The sequence below is a fragment of the Centruroides vittatus genome, unplaced genomic scaffold (assembly GCF_030686945.1).
Source record: "Centruroides vittatus isolate TY-2023 unplaced genomic scaffold, ASM3068694v2 scaffold_1152, whole genome shotgun sequence".
Lineage (NCBI taxonomy): Eukaryota > Metazoa > Arthropoda > Arachnida > Scorpiones > Buthidae > Centruroides > Centruroides vittatus.
The window spans coordinates 15,573-36,368 of record NW_027122670.1 but is presented as its reverse complement, the minus strand read 5'-3'; the positions used below and the strand labels follow the sequence as shown (position 1 = coordinate 36,368).

At 31.6% G+C, this 20,796-nt stretch overlaps 2 protein-coding genes across 2 annotated transcripts in view; one reads left to right on the top strand and one right to left on the bottom strand.

The window, feature by feature from the left end:
* The window catches only part of Dis3 (exosome complex exonuclease RRP44-like protein Dis3), a 34,726-nt gene extending 28,455 nt beyond the window's left edge, over nt 1-6,271 (bottom strand). The window contains exons 1-4 of the mRNA XM_067284160.1: nt 5,943-6,271; nt 1,874-2,031; nt 1,196-1,389; nt 534-619 (exon numbers count right to left, since the gene is read on the bottom strand). Of these exons, the coding sequence (XP_067140261.1) occupies nt 534-619; nt 1,196-1,389; nt 1,874-2,031; nt 5,943-6,161 (657 nt within the window). The 5' untranslated portion in view covers nt 6,162-6,271. The remainder of the gene's footprint in view (nt 1-533; nt 620-1,195; nt 1,390-1,873; nt 2,032-5,942) is intronic.
* A 1,073-nt stretch (nt 6,272-7,344) lies between these two features.
* On the top strand, nt 7,345-19,666 carry RpS11 (ribosomal protein S11). The gene is made up of 4 exons (XM_067284170.1): nt 7,345-7,404; nt 13,090-13,218; nt 16,316-16,521; nt 19,485-19,666. The coding sequence occupies exons 1-4, from the start codon at nt 7,393-7,395 to the stop codon at nt 19,606-19,608; spliced, it is 471 nt and encodes a 156-aa protein (XP_067140271.1). The 5' UTR covers nt 7,345-7,392; the 3' UTR covers nt 19,609-19,666.
* The last annotated feature ends 1,130 nt before the right edge of the window (nt 19,667-20,796 follow it).

The window sequence follows — 20,796 nt, the reverse complement described above, 5'->3', positions numbered from 1 at the left end:
GGAACTGACCAGACAGCAAATGTATGTAGACACTGTAACTCTATGAGTCAAGTGCCTTAAAAATCATACATACAGAATTCATTGTGTTTATATTGTAACTCATTCTTGTTTTAAATATGTTGAATATGCTCTATATAATGCTTCTAGTTTCCGCACATGCATACAATCACGACTATTCAGCCAATATCTTGTGCTTCTGATGTCATTTTTGATTATAAAATGTTTAAATTGACATTCTTCTTAACCTTTTCATTGTATATTTCAAATCATACTTTTTGCAATGTTCCGAACATAAGATAAAAAAAATTTTGAATAAGTATTTTTATTTATGTTTGTCAAACATTTCTTTTTGCTTCAATCAAATACAGAGTCTGTAATTGTGAGTGCTGTATAAGCATTTAGGTGATTCAGATTTACATAAAATTCCATGTAACTTACATACATTTTTGAAATGACTGAATCAATTTACATTTATGTGTCAAAATATTAAAACATTTTGTAGTTAAATTTAAAAAATATGTACGGTATTTTACCTGTTTTGAAACGGATTCTTCTGATAAAAGAGCCAATTTGTCCATCAGATCTGGTCGATGCTTTATGCAATTTATGTATTCTATAACTAAAAGAAACAATTCTTATTAAACAACTCTTAAATCTTTATCAGCAAAATTATTTTTAATTGAATGTTTTCAGCTATCTAAGTAGCCATCTTTAGGATTAAAAGAAAAAAGAATAGAATACAATGTAGAAAAGAATACATGGAATTTGAATTAACTCAAATATAGTGCAAGATCTTAATAAGAATTACAAATAAAATAAAAATAAGATATATAGTTCCATTAAACAATTCTTTCTAATAATTTATAATAGCTCTGTAAGATTATTTTACTAGTTATTTGGAATATTTGTATAACAGATGGGATAATCAAAAAGGTATATATTTTTTTAACTACAATTTATTTTGTTCGGTAAAACAGACTATCTGAAACTTTAGAGTAAATACATTTTAAAGTCTTATGTATCACATATTAGCTGTTGACTTAGCAAAATGTTAAAAATATTTTTCGAAATTACTGAATTTTGAGACTTCTTTAATATATTGAAAAAAATATATAGATTTTTCTATTTAAAAAACACATCTAATGTAAAGAAAACTATACATATTCAGATATTCAAATTATCTTTATTGACTTACGAGAAAATGCCTTTAAACCTTCTTCTCTAGCTTTTTCTAGGTTTTCTTTGTCATTTGTTAAAAATACAATATTTACAGGTTGAGATGAACAATATTTACAGAGATGAGTCATATACCATTTTGTTGCAGTACGAATGGCACGGTCATTTCTATCATTAATTGATTCTCCTTTATCACGTTCAACAAATGTATCTCTAAAAAGAATAATAACAATATACTTATCTTCTAAATGTTACATTAACTGATGCATCAAAATGATGTGAATTATTTGAAGAAAAATCTTTTATAACTGATAATCTGAATTGAGTACTACAATTATCAATGTAAACTTTAATTAAATGTTTTAAAAAATATATAACATGTTTTTAAAATATACATTATCAAGATTTAAAAATTTAATAGAATATATGTATTATTTCTTTTAATTCTATTTTATGATTAATTAATGATTTAACATAACCTAATGATACAGCTGGATTCTCATCTAACTACAATATGGCTAATTAATTATTAGGATATTAAGCAATTTGGACTAGAGGATGATGTTTAAGCCATCATCCTCTAGAGGTGTATCGGGTTTGGTTTTATAAATAATTCAGTATATATTTAATAATTTGATAAATATTAATAAGTTAAATGTTTTAGAATGTCTAAATTTGTAACAAAATTCTCACTTACTTATGATGTTCATTTATAAAAACATAAAAATGACGATCTTTGTTGCTCCAAATTTTTTTCAGGCGATAATATGATGATGAATGTCTATGAGCAACTTCTTTCAACACTGTTTGCAACAATATAACATTTTGAAACACTGGATCTTCCAGAATATCCATCTAAAAAAATATATATACAATTATGTAATAAATTAGGATTATTGCTTATCTTAACATAAAATATAAGCCATTTTTACTTATAAACAAAATAAGTATAAATACTATTTGACGAATCATAAATAGCAAAATCAAATTTCATATTTATGAAAAGTTTGATAGCTGGATTGCAGATATAGTAAAGGCATTACTTTGCTGTTCTAAGGAATCCAGATTCAAGTTGGATCCTCAGAAATTTCTTGCATTTGATCCAGATACATTCAGCCTTATCTCTCCCATGAGTTATACCATGGGACGAGCTGAATCCAAAATGATATGAAAAAACAGCTTAGCATCCACAGGATAGAAAGTTAAAAAAATTTCTAAATTTGCAAATTAAACAAATTATTCATATTGTTCATATTATTTATAATCTACACTATTAGATTCTATGATAATGTTAATTTGTGCAACATTTAATTTGATCATCCATTCAAGCTTATCAACGTTGTTTCTTAAGTAAGTGACTGAGTATGATACATGAGAATGACATGACATATGGGAGGATAACCCAAAAGTATTAAAAAATAAAATTTCTTTATCTTTTCTTTCAATTTGTACTGTAAAGATACTTTAAAATTTCAAAATAAAATTATTAATTATTAGTTAATTATTTCAAAATGTATTCATCACATTCAAAAAATGAATTCACATGACTGTTTTGCTATAGATTTACCATATACTCTTTGGTCAGTGTTGGCTTGATCTATTATTTTAAAATCATATCAGTAAACTCAAGTTTCAATAACAGTTGCATTTTTAAGAAAATCATTATTACTGATTAAATGTTCAAACCAATCAGAAGTAATTTGAAATTAACTTAATATTTAAAAGTACAAAAAAAGAGAAACAAAAGAGATATAGTGAAAGAGTTTGGAGTACGGCTTCAACATCATTCACACAGTTGAAAAAGTAATAAAATTAAGACTGCTGTAGAATCTGACTCGGCTATTGTATAGATTGCTCATGAAATTTCGGGACTTTGAGTAAATATCTGAACTCAGGTGACCAGAGATGAGTTCAACGGTACCCTACTTTTGGACAGGAGACAAAAAATAAGAAAGTTATCGTACTTACGATTTCTTGCCTTCCACAGTGCATTCTATGCCAAATTCTATGCCTATTCTATTTTAGAGTTTTCCACTAGGTGGCATTTTAAGGCCAGTTGTACCCTTCAAGAGTAGCAGCTCCCATTAAACTACCCCTAATGTCATTGTACCTATTGCAGTGAAAAAGTAAGTGAAATGGTGTTTGGTTCTCCTGAATATCATAGTCGCATTGTGGATTGTCCCCAAGGTTAAATCTATGCCAGTATTGCTTAAAGTTTCTGTGTCCTGTAAGTAGCTGAGTGAGGGTGTAACTAGAGTAAAAGTGGCAAAGAATCGCAATAGTGTCAACCTTGGGGATGAAAGCGTAGGTGAGCCTACCAGTGGTGTCACGGTCCCAGCTGTCTTGCCAGAGAATGAAGATTTGCTTCTTGATGTGATTGTTGATGTACGAGGTAGGAATGTAACTGAAAGTACCAGTGACTGAAGACTTTGCAGTTTGTTTGGCAAGACGGTCAGAGGTCTCATTGCTGAGAACCCCTGCATAATCCGGGACCCGTTAGAAATCTATTCTAATGTTGTTGTCTAAATGTCTGAGAATGTGGTGTATGATATGGATGAGTTTTAAGCGGCTATCAGACTTCGCAATCCTGTGTAAAGCTACCCTACTGTCAGAATAAATGTGATAGTGTAAGTAGTGACTTTTGTCCTTCCTATGCCTAATGTGAATTAAGCTCATATAAATAGCTAAAGTTTCCACCTGTGCTATTGAGCAGTGTGAACCTAGATGGAAGCATGTATTGTGAAGCTTGCAGCCTAAGTCAGAGTAAACTACAAAAGTGGCACCCACATCATCACCCATCTTGGAACTGTCAGTGTAAATCCTAAACATGGGATGATCATCTGGATCTTCGAAGTAAACGTCAAGGGCAAGCTGATGGGAGGGGTGGTAATCATAAGTTGGGAGGGTATTTTTGTCAATGATGAATTTTTTGATATCATCGATCAAGGTCAAACTGGGCGGAATCTTACCTACTCTAATCATTTTGTCAACATCTGAGTCGCTATAATCTCACCAGGGTAAGGTGACATGATTTTCCTGCCAAATAATGCGCTTAATTTCTAAGTCGATAGGAGTCAATCCTGACATTACCAAAAGGACACTAGTGAGTGCAGTCTTATAAGTCTTACAAATGTGGAGAGCTGCAATTCTTTGAACAGATAACAGATAACTGTAAAAGGTTATGGACTTTGGTGGCCACGTGGCCCCAGACCTGTACGACATAGAGGAGTGCTGGCTGAATTGCACCCCTGTAAATAAGCTCAGTAGCATTAGGACCAAGGCCCCATGTGTTCCTAGCAATACTAATGAGGGTGTTGGCTGTCTTTTTAGCTTTCTGTGATGTATTTGATGTGGAGTATGAAGTTGAGTTGCTCATCAAGGATAACACCTAAATATTTAATTTCTGACCTGGTCACATAGTGCAGCGCTGTCCAACTTAGCCCGCGGGCCATATTTTTTTCACCAAACATTTCGGGGGCCAAGAAGGTTGATAAATAAAAAGTCAGTTTATGTTAATTAAAAAAATATTTTATTTATACTAAAAAGAAAACTTTAAAATATTCGTAATATATTAATGAGAACATTGTGGTGGCCATAATTTTCACATAGTAAAATAATTTTAATATTAAAAATAATAATTTAGTAACATAAATTTATTCATAGTAAAATGTACTCATGGGCCGTAAAAATAATTTGGCGGGCCGTATACGCCCCACGGGCCACCAGTTGGACAGCCCTGACATAGTGGAAATCGATAAAATGAAATTAGGATGCCGAAAGTACAACTGTGGCAGGATGGTGGATGGACACTGGTAGTTGGCATGATCGACCAAGAAGGAGGCTATCGATTAGAGATATGCCCCGAAAACTGCTGAGACAAGCCGACATTGGTTGCTCTCATACAGAAGTATGTGGAACCCGAAACTACAATCATCACGGATCTTTAGAAAGGATATAGTGGATTAGAAGAATATGGATACGAGCACTAAACCGTCAATCATTGCGAGAATTTTGTAAATCCCGAAGATGGTGCCAATACACAAAGTGTAGAATCTAACTGGTGACCACTGTGAAGGTGATTCAGCCATGGTGGAATAACAGACAATAATCTGACTTTACATCTGTGTGAGTATCTGTAGCTCCATGACATACAGCAACAGGATGTGGACCCCTTCCTCAAGTTGATCGAGAACATTAAGCAACAGTACCTTCCGTAGATGTGTACATTCTTAAAGTTTGATTATCAAGAAACATGACAAGATAATGAAATACTTTTTTAATAGGGACACTATGTATAAAAAATCAGAAAATGTCACCTAGTGGAAAACTCTATAATGGCATAGAATACACTGTGAAAGGAAAAAATCGTAAGTATGATAACTTTCTTATTTTTCGTCTCCCATCCAAAAGTAGGGAACTGTCTAACTCATCTCAGTCCCAATTTCAGATATATACTCAAAGTCCCGAAATTTCATGGAGAGTAATCTATACAACTTCCAACAAAACTTATGTCACCGTAGCATTAATAGATTATACAGAATCCCATAATATTAAATTTTGTGAAGTTTTTTTTAATAGACCCAATAGTAAGGAAAGTTACGTTTTACTTATTTGTTAATATGTTTGCTTCATGGTATTTAATAAGCCATTGGGGTTACCTAGGTACACTTTAACCTATTCTATTAGTGCACAATCTACTAATTTTACTTGCAACTGGCTTGTATTTAAAGTAAACTTTTACCTATTCGATTTTTAAATTTTCCTACCTGATGCAAAATAACATTCGTATCTGGAATGATATAATGTGATTCCTTAACAAGTTCACTCTGACTTTTTGGTTCCTTTTGCAACACGTGAGTTGATGCTTGGCATTGTGAACATAATTCAGAACCACACCAAATGTCATCGCGAAGATAATGTTCACGAACAATTTTCATAATACTCCCTTTCTTCGTTTTCATCGCATATGTCTTCGAGGCAATCATGTTTTTGTTGTCTTTTTATAGTAATACAATAAAATGGTAAAAATAACAGAGCGATTAAAACACACGAGCGTAAACCAAGACCATTACTTAAAAAAAACCACGTGCACTACTTGTGTACGTTCTAAAATATGGCAAATGCATGAGAGAAAAATATAGCCCAAAATCCACAAATTCCATATTAAAAATTAAATTATGCTTCTTTCTTTATAAATTATTATTTTAATTTATTATAAATATTTCACTTAATTACAGGAATTTTTGTAATATTTTTAAATTAAAATTTTAATTTTTTTTTCATTAATTTACTTTATCCACTTGGAACATTAATATAATCATTTACAATAAGAAAAAATTTCAGATAAATGATTTAATGTGGTGAAACCATATGCGAATCTGGTTACTTTTTGTGATTATTCCATAATTTTGAAAATTAATTTAGTTTAAATTCGAAACTTTGGAATTTCTGTAAATTTACTTTTTGAAATAAAATAAATAAAACTCCGTTTTTCATCATTACATAAACGATGAATTAGTAATTTGAGTGGAAAATATATCAGTGGAAGTTCGTTAGTCTGGCACCTACAAGACAAGATTAGCGAGGTTGAGGCCGAAGTTTTAAACGCGAAAACGTGTACGTCGGACGTTCAGCGTCGTTTTCCTGTAAGCCTAGAAGTTTGACAATGGCGTTTGGAATGTCGAGCATGAATCATGCTCGACATTCCAAACGCCATTGTCAAACTTCTAGGCTTACAGGAAAGCGGCGCTGAACGTCCGACGTACACGTTTTCGAGTTTAAAACTTCAGCCTCAACCTCGCTAATATTAAAAATACCGAAAAACCTTTATAATACGGCCGAACGAAAACAAAGTCCGAGACAACGGGGAAACCGACACAGAGGATAAACAGATCGAGCCGGGAAGAAGTCATCGACCGTACTTTCTGCTTGACTTTCTGGCTTTTTATAGGATCTCTCCCCTAAATTCTTAATTTGATCGGTTAATTAATTTGACACTTCCGTTCGACCGGCACGACTCTATTGTTACAGGAAAACTATGATGTAATTACATGTTACCGTAATTAAAATTGTAATAATACTATATATGTGTGAGATATCATTAATATAGTTAAATTACTTTTTATTTTTAAATCTTGGGCTATTAAATTTCTAAATTATGAAATGCATGACAAAGCGCCATCTGTCTTTTATTAATTCTTGTGTTCTCGTTGTAAGATGGCGGAACAGGTATAACTGTGTTATTTGAAAATTTATATTGCTTAATTACGAATTTGACAATATACTAATTAACTTTTTAAATCAACAACTTTTATAAATGCGAATTAGGATGTAATTTAGTACATAACGAAGTAATTTATAATTAGTTTTATTTCTAATCTATTCAAATACATGTGTTAGTCTTAAGCCTTACAATTTGCCACGTGTTTTGTAACTTTCATAAAGAAAGTGATGCGGGATGCGGAAATATTTATCTCGTCTTTTTATTACAAACTATTTATAAAGTAAAATAAGTTTCGGGATAATTTTATGTGGCAAAAAATTTGAACATTTGTAAAGAACACGTAAATGTATTAAGCCTAATAGACCGATACATTTTCTCCCATTTTTTGTTTGGCGCTTTCATTATCAAACAATTTAGGATTTTTTAAAAATAATTTAAATTTTATTAAATAATTACACTATTAATCTGCTAAATGGATATTTATGCTGAATTTTTGCATACGGCAAATGCCGGTAGAACTTACTTTTGGATAGTTTGTTTATACGTAAAAAAATATATTTAAATGACCTAAAACTAGATTCTTGTCGATTCTTGGTACAAGTGCAGTTCTGAATGAGGCAGTTAAGACTTAACAGAGGTGTAGATCATTCCCACAGGAGTAAAAAAGTCATGTGATACATGTGATCCTATACAAGATTCAGCCGCCTGGGGTGTACTATAGATTACCACCTATGGAATTTCAGGACTTTGTTTATATATTTGAACTCGGGACCGAGACAAGTTCAACAGTACCCTATTTTTGGATCGGAGACGAAAAATAAAAAAATTATCATACTTTTTTAATGCTCTCATGAAGACGGCACCATAGTTGCTAGTACTGCCATCTTGTGGTAAAGTCTGCAAACCATGACGTCGGACTACAGTCATCTCCAAGAGGGTTAAACACGCGATCGAGAGCGGAGAGAGCGACGCAACTTCTGATCATCGCACGATTGCCATTTCGGTTAATGTTACTTATGGCAGCGAACATGGCGGCTGTTCCCATTGTTGCCGTCCTAAACAACTGTTTTCCACTTTGCTAGAGATGGCTAAGAGTTCAAAACACGAGAAATGCCATTGCACCACCTCCTCCTGGGGTGCAATTAATCACACTGCATGCTGTTGAAACATTAGACAGATTATACATTTAGAAACAAATGCCATCTTCCAAAAGTCTTCTGGATTTGGCTGTGACATTGAAAGCTTGGAAGACCTCTGAACAGGAGTTGGTGACTTTGGGTCACCAACTCCTGTTCAGAGGTCAAGTTGGAAGAAAGATTATTTGAACTTTTTTGTGAATTTTGAAATTTGAATCATTGTAGTGTCACATATGCAGTATTAACTAGAAAAACATGCTAATTTTTTTACGTAAAAGTAAGGCTACAAACTTATTAAAAGAAAAGCCTTTGTTATGTGACCTTACACCTATTATTTATTGATTTCAAGCGAACCTATCAAGAAAGAACAAGCTTTGATTTGATATGTAGGCTGGAGATTCTTCAGAAACTGTTAAGGTGATACTTAATTTCATTAATGCCCAAATTAAAGTGCAGGTTGAGTTGTCCAAGTGCATTGACATTAATAATGATTTATAACAAGATCTTTCCTTTCAATTGTTTAACATTTATGTAGGCAGTTTTCTTTCCAACCTCCAATGGTCCATAAAACAAAGACAATTGTAAATAACAAAATGAATTTATTACCAAAAGTTAGGTACAAACATGGTTACTTTTCGACATAATCGCCGTGAAGATTGAGGCATTTGTCATATCTATGGATGAGCTTTGCAATCTCCTCTTCGTAGAATGTTGCCGCCAGTGACTTGAGATGGACTTTAACATTGTTTTGAAAATTGTCATTAGTCTTGAACCTCTGCCCTCCTAGCCATGTTTTCACTTTAGGAAAGTTGCTTGGTGCTAAATCGGTGCTATACACTGAGCATTTGAAAAGTTCCAATGCTATACACTGAGCATTTGAAGTCTTCATGCACCTTTAATGTGTGAAAACTTCCACCTTTTCCTTGAACTGAAAATGTGGCTAGGTGGGCAGAGGTTTGAGACTAATGACAATTTTCAAAACAATTTTAAGGCCCATCTCAAGTCACTTGCAGCAACATTCTATGAAGAGGGGATTGCAAAGCTCATCCATAGATATGACAAATGCCTCACCCTTCGTGGTGATTATGTCAAAAAGTAACCATGTTTGTACCTAACTTTTGGTAATAAATTCATTTTGTTATTTACACTTGTCTTTGTTTTATGAACCATCAGAGGTTGGAAAAAACCGCCCTCGTATTTGGATAGACTAATGAAAGATGCTAATATTAATCTGGAAGTGACTATCCTTGATAAGTCCCTTCAGTTGTTTGTGTAAATGGTGTATTATTCTCACTGATGACATAAAAAATTCTTTACCATAAATATTAGTGGTTTCCATTACCTTTAAAACAGTCTTCTGAGGATAGAGCATGATCCAATGATGCTTCTATCCATGGAAGCATCTTACAAAATCATTTTCTGTTACCTTGTTTAGTTGTCTGCATCTTTATCTGAACTTCTCATTATTTGGAATCTTTTGATTAGTTTTATTTTCAGTGTTGGATACAAAAAGAAATTGCACAGTGAAAGATCTGATGAGTATGGGAAAGGGGCACCACAATCATGTTAGTAACAAAAATTTGTTGGATCAAAAGGATGTGCACAGAAGCATTTTCATAGTGGAGCATGTCTTGTTCTGTCATTTGTAAACTTTTCCTTGTCATATTCTTCTGTAGGCACTTTAAAAGGTTGATATAGAAAGCAGCATTAGTTGACCAAAAGGAGTGAACTTTTTGTGAGCAATTATCTTATAATCAAACAACAGTGATACTACACCGGAGTAAAGTAAACAAACATACTATTGAGCCTGTTACCAGTGTGCGTCTTCTAATAAACAGACTGTTACGATTGTTTTCGAACTCTCAAGTTCTTCAGGTAACTAATAACTCCTGAATGAATACAATTCAAATTAAATTCAATTGGAACACCAGTCAGAACTCTATTGCGTGGATATCGATAATGTCATTTGGGCATGCGCCCCTTTAACTGCTGTAGATTATCGTAAGTTCTTGCCTACGAGTGCCTGCCAGGCTGTTGACAGTGATTTCATCCTTATGGTTAATGCAATTACTATCTTTGAGTGTAGCCATGCAGATGTAAATGGCCTATAGCCATCTAAGATGGTGTACGTGTTGCATAGTGTGGATCAGCTTCGCTTGATTGTACATCGGTTCTATGCCCCTGGTCTGAGGCATAGATGGCTAGAGCAGAGATGGTCCTTGCATATAGAATATCTGTGCTTTTTCATTCTCACTTCTAGGGAACGCTTGGTGGATCCTACGTAGATTAGGCTTCTGTCCCATCTATGGTCCATGAGTGGGATGGTGTACGTACACACCCGGGAGTTATTCTTTGTTGGGGGGTGTCTTTTCCATTCTGTAAAATGTCAAATATTGTAGCACATCTTCTATAAGCGATGTGAACAGCTTGTTCACATCGCTTATAGAATGCACTTGCTGTTCACATTGCTAGAAAATGCACTTGAACAGCTGACTCTAAGTTCACTAATCAAAGTGGTTAGTGAACATGGAGTCAGCTGTGGCTGCTTAGTATGTTCACACTCATATTAACTTACGGCATGCTTCATACTGTGTTATTCTTTGACAGTTTATTGAAAAAATGACAAGCAATGGATCAATAGTGAACCATTTTACAAACTTTCAAGGGATATCAGATGTCATGCCACAGGGTCTTTGCCCCATCAAAACTAGTTATTGAGTGTAACAGTGAATTGTTTATGATGATGTTACATAAGATATAAATATGGATGTAAGAACATTTGATAAGTGTGTTTATGGCAAATTACCACAGAATATTGTTAGTCTTGTTTTTAAGACATTGTACATAGATGATTCAGAAATGCACTTCAGTATTCTCTGTTCATAGCAAATGTCAAGTAGCCTCCCTGTTTCTAATTTGAAAATATACCAAACAGCTTTCAGCATGCCTAGATTGTGATGTTTCTCAGTCTCATAAAGCTTTGACCCAGAAGGAATTGGACAAAGTTTTAGAACAATTTGTGAGGTAACTGATAAAAGAAAGAGAAGAGCCTGATTGAAATATTGAAACTGGATCAGAAGAACAGGAGACTACAGAAGATAGTCATTAGTGACTCTGAACAGTTAGCTGATGAGATATATGAATTTCTTGTAGAAGACAAGTACAGTAGAACAAAATTGATCTGTCAAAAATGTGGTAAAAATGTCTGCAAGAAAGTCATATAATCACTAAATATGCCAGATTTCAGTGGAATGGCCTATTTTTAATTAGCTAGATGCTTTATAACTGCATTTGTTCAATAAAAAGATATAAGGTTAATTTTCTCTTATTCATATTTTCAAAAACAAAATTAAATATTGGAGGATATGAAGTAATAATGCATGTGTGGTGTAATAGCTGCAACATTCCCTATCATGAAATTAAAATATGCACTCAGCAAAAGATGATAAATTGTTTCCATTAACAAGAAAATGCTATGGATGTAAGCTTTAACTGTTTAAATAGGTAGAATTGTTCATTTAATTGAAATATATATTATGAAAAGATATAAAAATAACTACAAAAAATATAATTAATATAATTAAAACATGCCAGGACAAAATTCATACTTTACAATATTAAATTCACAGAAGCAATCACAAAACCTTTGCGTCTTCTTTTAACGTCCTTTTCACACTCGGGAAATAACTGTCTTTACGGCGGAGTCGACCTTCTTTTGTAGGCTACTCTTCTGCCTCAATATGTAAAACACGGTTTTGTAAATTAAATTTAATGAAGGTCGACTCCGCCGTAAAGACAGTTATTTCCCGAGTGTGAAAAGGACGTTAAAAGAAGACGCAAAGGTTTTGTGATTGCTTCTGTGAATTTAATATTGTAAAAAATAAAAATAACTGTTTTTCAATATAAGTGTGTAAAGACACTAATCATTTTAATTATAACATTTTTTTTCTTAGTTTCAATTTAAAAAAATACTCTCTTCTGTTTGATTTTTCTGTATAAAATACATGCAATTCATGCATAACACTTTTTGTTATCAATGTGAAAACAAATGTATTTTTGTGGAAAACAAAGCATTGTTCTAGTACATTGTATTATTTTTTTCACTACTAGTGTGCATTTTCTATTTAATGAATTTTCTATATATAAAATTGTGTTTCCCAGAGACTTTATTATACTGATGTTTGACTATATTATTTAAAAAATTTATAACTATTGTTATGTTAACATATTATTTAACAAAAATATTCTTTTATATATAAAGAATATTTGATGATATAAAATGATATTACATTTAATCTAGCATTTAAAGATTCAACATTATACTTTATCAGCTATTATTTATTATATGGTCAAACAAAAAACTAGATTGTATGGAGAGTGACTGTTTGCACTTAGAATTTTCAAAATGATTTCCTTGAAAGATTTGTCATCATAATTGAAAATAATTCTAATATTGAGCAAAGGTTAAATGGTTGATTTTGTTATAATTTTTCTTAATATTGTATTATTTTGTTTAAGACAATCTATATATAAACATAATTATAATTCCTACAGACCGAAAGAGCATTCCAGAAACAACCGACGGTTTTTCTGAATAGAAAACCAGGATTGACCAAGACTAAATCGAAAAAATCATTGCGATATGTGAGAAATGTTGGACTTGGATTTAAAACACCACGAGAGGTATGTATAGATAATTGATATAAATGAATTTAAAATGTTTGTATTTTTATGTATAAAATACAGCAAGTCCTTGCTTAATGTTGTCAATAGGTTCTAGGAAACTGTGATGTTAAGCGAAAAGGACGTAATGAAACAATTTTACTATGGGTTAAATGATATAAACAAGATATAATTCAATTAATATTACAGTGGTACCTCGTATAACGTACTTAATCCATTCCAGGTGCACGTCCGTTAAGTGAAACATCTGTTATACGAAACGCATTTTCCCATAGAAATACATGTTAAGACATCTAATTCATTCCACAGCATAAAATAACCGTACTGTATCATTAAAAAAACGAACATGGAGTGTGTTCTTTTATTCCTCTGTGTAACTCTGCGCGAGCGACATCCGTTAAAAAATTCCTGCGGAACGCGTTCCTAAATTCCACTGAGAGTGCACGCCGTCGAATGGCAAAAACGGCCGCTTGTAGCAATAGTTTACGGTGGAAAGCAACATGGCATCCTCCATGGCTAAGATAGTTTCGTTTCTGGGTCCATTATGTGGTTTTATGAATGAGAATTTAGAAATTGTGAAAGCGCGAGTTAGCGCACGCGGTGATATAAGTGTCTTTACGAATTTTTTTCGAGGCTATTTTGAATGCTCTTACAACAAATAATCCATTTTATGGTTAAATTGGGACCCTTCTTTTGCCTTTTAAAGCTCATAGTTTAGAATTATAGATTCCTCCATTATGATACTATCGATAGTGCGGGCACCGCCATCTTTCTTTCTTTCACCGTCGTTCCTAAATGCCTACAAACAGCAGCGCACTCCCGTAGTAGCAGAGACGCAGAGCGACCGCTATTAAAGAATGCACCCATGGAGCAGTTACCAATTATGCCGGAAAGTCCATTGTTCGCAGCCAGTCCGTTATTCGAGGCATACGTTATACGAGGTACCACTGTATTTTAATTAGATCATGTTCACATCCTGCAGCATTTATTATAGAATCACTTTTACTTTTTATAAAGAAAATTTGACAACGATAATTATAAATGTTTACAAATGTACAGTCAAACCTTGGGTTACAAATGCCCCTGTTTACAAACATAATTTTGACTGCTCCATATTTACTCCGGTTGCCATACAATAACTTGTTTTTTGAACAAGCTACTTGGCAGAGCCGGCCATCGATGGTCAACTTCCTATACTTTCTATGTTACAGAAAGTTGATGGTCTAACCAATCAACAGCAGAACTATCGATTTAGAAGTTAGTAGTGCAGAGATCATCTCATGTCATTAGACATCGTGACATGAATCATCGATATAGTTATTCAAATTATATTTCATTGTTTATGCAAGTAAGATACTACCACCATTTTTTGGTATGCATCACAGTTGAATTTAAATCAAATCAATTAAATAAAAACTGCACTAATTGATTTATTATATTGCATGCAGTAAGCAAAGCCGAATCTCTGTTTATAGCACTTTTTTGTAAAGTGGTGGTTTTGATTTTAATATATAGATATACAGATACAAGGTGGTTATAATTAAAGTTGCCCTACTCAGACCTGTCTAGAGCCTGTTCTTGTGGACATATTATGATGAAACTTGGTATATATGTTATATAGACCATGGGGAAAAGGAAAATCAAAAAAAATATTTAGTTGAAATTTTTACCACTAGGTGAAAAAAATGGCGCATGAAGAACAAGAAACACAAAACAGAAACATGCAAAAGGTTTTTATTCACAACATTTGTTCAATGTGCAATCCATTTGCATCAATTACATGTTCAAAATGCCTTACAATGCTGTAGGGCATTTTGAACATGTGACTGAAGCAAACGGATTGCATTGTAAGGCGTTTTGAACATGTAATTGATGCAAATGGATTGCACATTGAATAAATGTTGTGAATAAAAACCTTTTGCATGTTTCTGTTTTGTTTCTTGTTCTTCATGTGCCATTTTTTCCCCTAATGGTAAAAATTTGAACTAAATATTTTTTTTCGCATTTTCCTTTTTCCCATGGTCCATATAACATATATACCAAGTTTCATCATATATATAAAAATATTATATTGCATTTGTAGGCATTTTTATGAATGAAATGCAGCTATTAGCATAATATGGAAATGATCAATCCCTCTTGCATTGTTTATTGGAAAACTTTTTGAGAACAACTTTTAGGAATGAATTAAGTTCATAAACCAAGGTTTGACTGTACTTCTATCTTTCTTTCTTCGACAATATTAAGTATGGACTCTGTATGTGTGTGACATAAAATTGTACACTTGAATACACAACAGTGTAGTTGGCAGAGCATTTCATATAAAATTGTGAATTTTGAATTTAAAACTAAAATATGCTATTTTAAAATTCAAAGTAATTATAGTTAAAATTATTTAGATTATTGGAAATTTGTATTTAGGAGTAATGAAAAACAATTTTCAAATCAGATTTTAACAGCAATAGTTTACACATTTGTAATACTTTAGTTACAGTGTATTAAAGCCAAACAACTGATAGTAATTTATGAAAATATAGCCTGATTTATACTTTTTTCTAAGTAGATTTCATTAAATTTTAATCTTTTCTTAATATTTTTGTTAATTTTTAAAAATTTGTTTAATAATCTATTAATTTGTTTATTCTTCTTTTGATTAATGTATAACAACAGCAGAAATAAATACATTTCAATAAAATGGAAAATATAAAATTTCAGTGACATTAAACTTTTTCCAGTGCTATATATCTTATATTTACATTTTGTGTAAGATAGCATAAAAGTTAGGAAAGATATAATTAATGGAAAAGTATTGAAAATGATATATTTTATTTAATTTAAGAAATGGATTCAAGTTTTACTAAAACTAAAATTTGATAGAAAAATTGTAATTATAAAACTACAGAATAAATTCTCTTATTTAATTATTTATATATTACTGAAATTGTTATATAATTTTTTTTATGACAAATGATGAAAAATCCACGACGGTCTACTGAAAAATTTTGTAGATGTGTTATAACTAACTGAAAATTTCATTTAAAAATTCTTAATAAACAAAAGTTAGAAGTGGTACTGAAATAAATTTTTATTTTTATAGGCTCTCGAAGGTACTTACATCGACAAGAAGTGCCCTTTCACGGGGAACGTCAGCATTCGGGGCCGTATTTTGAGAGGGGTGATAGTAAAAATGAAAATGCAACGTACCATAGTTATTAGAAGGGATTATTTGCATTATGTTAAGAAATATAATAGATTTGAAAAAAGACATAAGAATATGTCTGTTCATTTATCACCGTGTTTCCGGTAAATTTATTTATTTATTTTTTTCTGATTGCTATTAAATTTTAAGCCTGTAAGTTTACGGTTTAAAAATAGTTTTATTTAAGCATCTGAATAAGTTTGTGGGAGTCCACAAACTATTATTTGATGACAGTTAGCTAAAACTGAAAACTTAATTATAAGAATTGGGAATTTTTATATTTGTAATAATCAAATATGTGTAATCTGGGAAACTATACAGTAGAGAGTCGTTTATCCGAATCAATTGGGGACTGGGGTTGCTCGGATAAGTGATTTGTTCGGATAACCGATTATGTACGAAAAAATATATTAACCTGTCCGATGTTCAAATTTTTCTCCGTTGCGTGTCACTTTGTGTTGAATTTTTGTTGATTTTGAGCCTAACGAAAATTTTTATAATAATCGAGGCTATTGTATCGTTAAAAATTATTTCTTTATTTTGTACAAACAAAATAAATATATTGAAAAATATAAAAACATAAAAATTATACTTTAGAAGTAAATCTAGTATCAAAAAAGTTCAATTCAGCACAACACAGTCCGACTGAAAAGCGTTCGGATAACCGGTATTCGGATAAACGACTCTCTACTGTATACACAAATACCTTTTTATAAAGATAACTTATTCATGTTATGATGCATGTAATCGTTTAATAATTAGTTTTGCTCATTTATAAGTATATAATAAATTAAATTAATGCCCTTTTTAATTGAAAGTTATCATTATTTTAAAAACTTAAAATTTCAAAATTTATTTGAAGTTTTTAAAATACTGATAATTCCTTTAAAAAGTAGAAAAATATTTTAGAAAAACTAAAAAGATTAAGAAATGAAAAGATGTTTAGAAATTCTTATTTTCTCACTCATTACTATAACAAGAATTGGCTATGTTTCTAATGGATTAACCAGAAAAATGAAAAAAATGAAGTCTTATCCATTAGAAAATAAGGCAGATTCTTTATTTCATAGTGGTATATGGATGATAGAAAGAGCATCAAATATTCTACAGTACAGATGCCAATGTTCACAGCCAAAAATCAGCAGAGTTACAATAACCATAATACCATAACTGTTCATGCATTAAAAGCAAAGTGGATGGTAATTGGTTAATAATACATACACATAATTTACAGAAAACATTTAATTCCAAAAATGTAATAAAACATACACAAGACTATTAACAATAACTTTTACAAAACAAATAATTACTAAACGATGCATACAAAATCTACAGAGTATAAAAATTCTTTATAAAAAATATAAATCTGAAAGTAAATGTGATTTTTGGCATTGCATTTCATTGGCCATTGCTTCGTAATTAGGAGAGTATGATGATATTCCTGCTCGTAAGCAATCGTCAAGGTGTTCATCTTTAAGTCGTGATCTGTACTTTGATTTTATGATATTCAGAACGGACCGGTTTATTTCATTTCAGGTATGGGAAATTTGGTTGGTGAAGATTTGGCGGAGGGGAAAAAGAAATCGGTTGCATTTCGCTTTGTGCTTTTATCTGTGTTGGACGCCATTTCTACTTTTGAGTGGTTAATCATTAAAAACGAAAAAACTTTTACTTAGCATTTTATTGAAAACTGAAATATTTTTATTTTTATCGTGGTCGCACAGCAGCGGGCACACGAAAAACGATCGGCGGGCGCTATGGTGCCCACGGGCATAGGGTTGGGGACCACTGCTCTAAATAATAGGTTCAGAAAAACTGCTCTCTTCAATGATTATAAGATGTGATTATTTCAGTCTAAATAATCATATGTACAGTATAGCATCGTTTATCCGAAAACCGGTTAACCGAAAGCTTTCCAGTCGGACTGTCATGCTAAATCGAACGTTTTTGATACTAGATTAACTTCTAAAGTATAATTTTTTTAGACGTATTTTGAAACCGTGCCAGTAATTCTTGTTTCTTAAACGCTATGAGGTTCAGATACACGGGCACTTGGCAATGTTCATCTTAATCAACTGAAATAAATTTAAGATGAACATTGCCAAGTGTCAGTGTATCTGAACCTCATAGAGTTTAAGAAACAACTATAATTTTTTTTGTTTTTATATTTTTCAATATATTTATTTTGTTTGTACAGAATAAAGAAATAATTTTTAACGATACAATAGCCTCGATTATTATTATAAAAATTTTCGTTGGGCCTAAAATTGACAAAAATTCAACACGAAGCGACACGCAACGGAGAAAAATTTGAACATCGGATAGGTTAATATATTTTTTCGTACATAATCAGTTATCCGAACAACCCCAGTCCCCAATTGATTCAGATAAACGATGCTCTACTGTATTACTATTTGTTGTAGTTTTGAGGTAAAATAATCCTGTTGTAAGAATTAAGAAATTTTTTGGCTAGTTATTCATATGCAGCTATGCAAGAATTTTTTTTGGAGCAAGATTTCATCTTAATGTATACAAATGCATGAGAAGTTTTGTACAGTATTCTTTTTTAATTTCCATGGAGACTATGCCTTCTACTGAAAACTGGCATAAAAAAAAGGTATCTATCTGTCTAGATTTGTTTCATGCAATAACAGTTCTACAAACAAATGATCTCATTAAACTGTACATGAATATATTTAACCATTATCCAGAAAAGACATGATTTTATGGAAAATGTCAGTTTATCTGACAAAAAATAAAAAAAAATAGTTATGCTGTATTTTTCTCTAATCTTACATTGTAATTAAGAATTTATTTATTACATATATTTAAAAAAACAAACTAATTATTAAAGACTGTGTAATTAAAAATAAATAAAAATTATAACAAATTAATGTCAGTTTTAAAATAGTTCTTATAAAAATTAGAGCGATTAATGATGATAAATTATCATGACGGTCTCCTGAAATGTTTGATGAGTTATGATAACTGATTATAATTTAAAATGCAAAATATATAGTTGAACTGTATTTTTCAGACAATATTTATTATTATTATTATTTTCCAGAGATGTAGCCATTGGTGACGTAGTGACTGTGGGAGAATGTCGACCATTAAGCAAAACAGTTCGCTTCAATGTTTTGAAAGTTACCAAAGCAGCTGGGGCCAAGAAACAATTCCAGAAATTTTAATGTTTATTTTACAATGTATATTCAGATTTAAAATAAACACATTGTCTGATATATGAAATGTATTTTTTTATTAAAACAAATGTAGTTATAAAATTATATTTCCCTGAATTTTAAGGAAGTGGTGAATTCATAGTTTCAGATCTAATTTTAAGGTTTTCTTTAACTTTTGAAATGCTATTAACTTTAATCAAGTAACAAGTAAGAAAAACTGTAAAATGCCATGAAATAGGTATTCAACTATTTCCATGCTCTTCTGTATATAAATTACACTGGTGGTGTAAAAGTATTGCATACCTACTGCAAAATAGGTACTTTTTGATAAATCTAGTATTAACTTAACTGTGGTGGCATTTTTAAATATACACACATACCAAAAAGCAACAGTGTCTATTTAACAGTAGTGAATGTGAACTGTGCAATTGTGTGAATGATGATTCTTGCTAATTATCCGAATTAAAAACACTCAACTATTTTAATTTTGATAAGAATAGTGAAATTTTGGCAATCACTTAATTGTTGGTAGGTCAGAAATAGTGCACTGGAATCAATTGTGACATGACATCACATTGAAACTCTGGCCTGATGTCCTAATTTTTACATTTGTGATATGGTCATTAGTTAAAATGACTGCAGTAAAGTGTAAGCAGATAATCACTGACACTGTTGATAAGTTGGGCTACCTCCAAAAACTGGGTTGAAAGTTCAAAATTTGCTTTGAGAATGGGTTGTTAATTCTGCACCCAAGTGTATTGTAAAGTAGAGAAAACCAAACAAGGTAATTTTCTCTTCAAAGGAGATTGCAGTTCAAAAACAATCTGAATTTAGTTATGGACAAGCAGTCTTAAATTTATGCTGGATGGTTCTGAACATGCAGGAAATAAGTTTTCATCATGAAAAAAGTAAAGAAGTGTCACAAAGTTCCTGATGATGGTTTTTGGTGTAGGTAGACTCCCTTGTAGACTCAAGCCTTTGTTACACCATCTAAATTTTGTATTAACATAGAAGTACAGTAGTGTGATTTTCTAAAATAAATACTGTAGTGAGACAGTTTTGGATAACCACACACAGTAAGGAGAAGAATGAAAAGATTTTTATTTTTAAGGTATTTAATTCAAGTACAATAGTAAAAATGAGTAAGGCATGATAGGTTAAGGTTATGATGATTGATAAGAAATAATAAAATCTCTG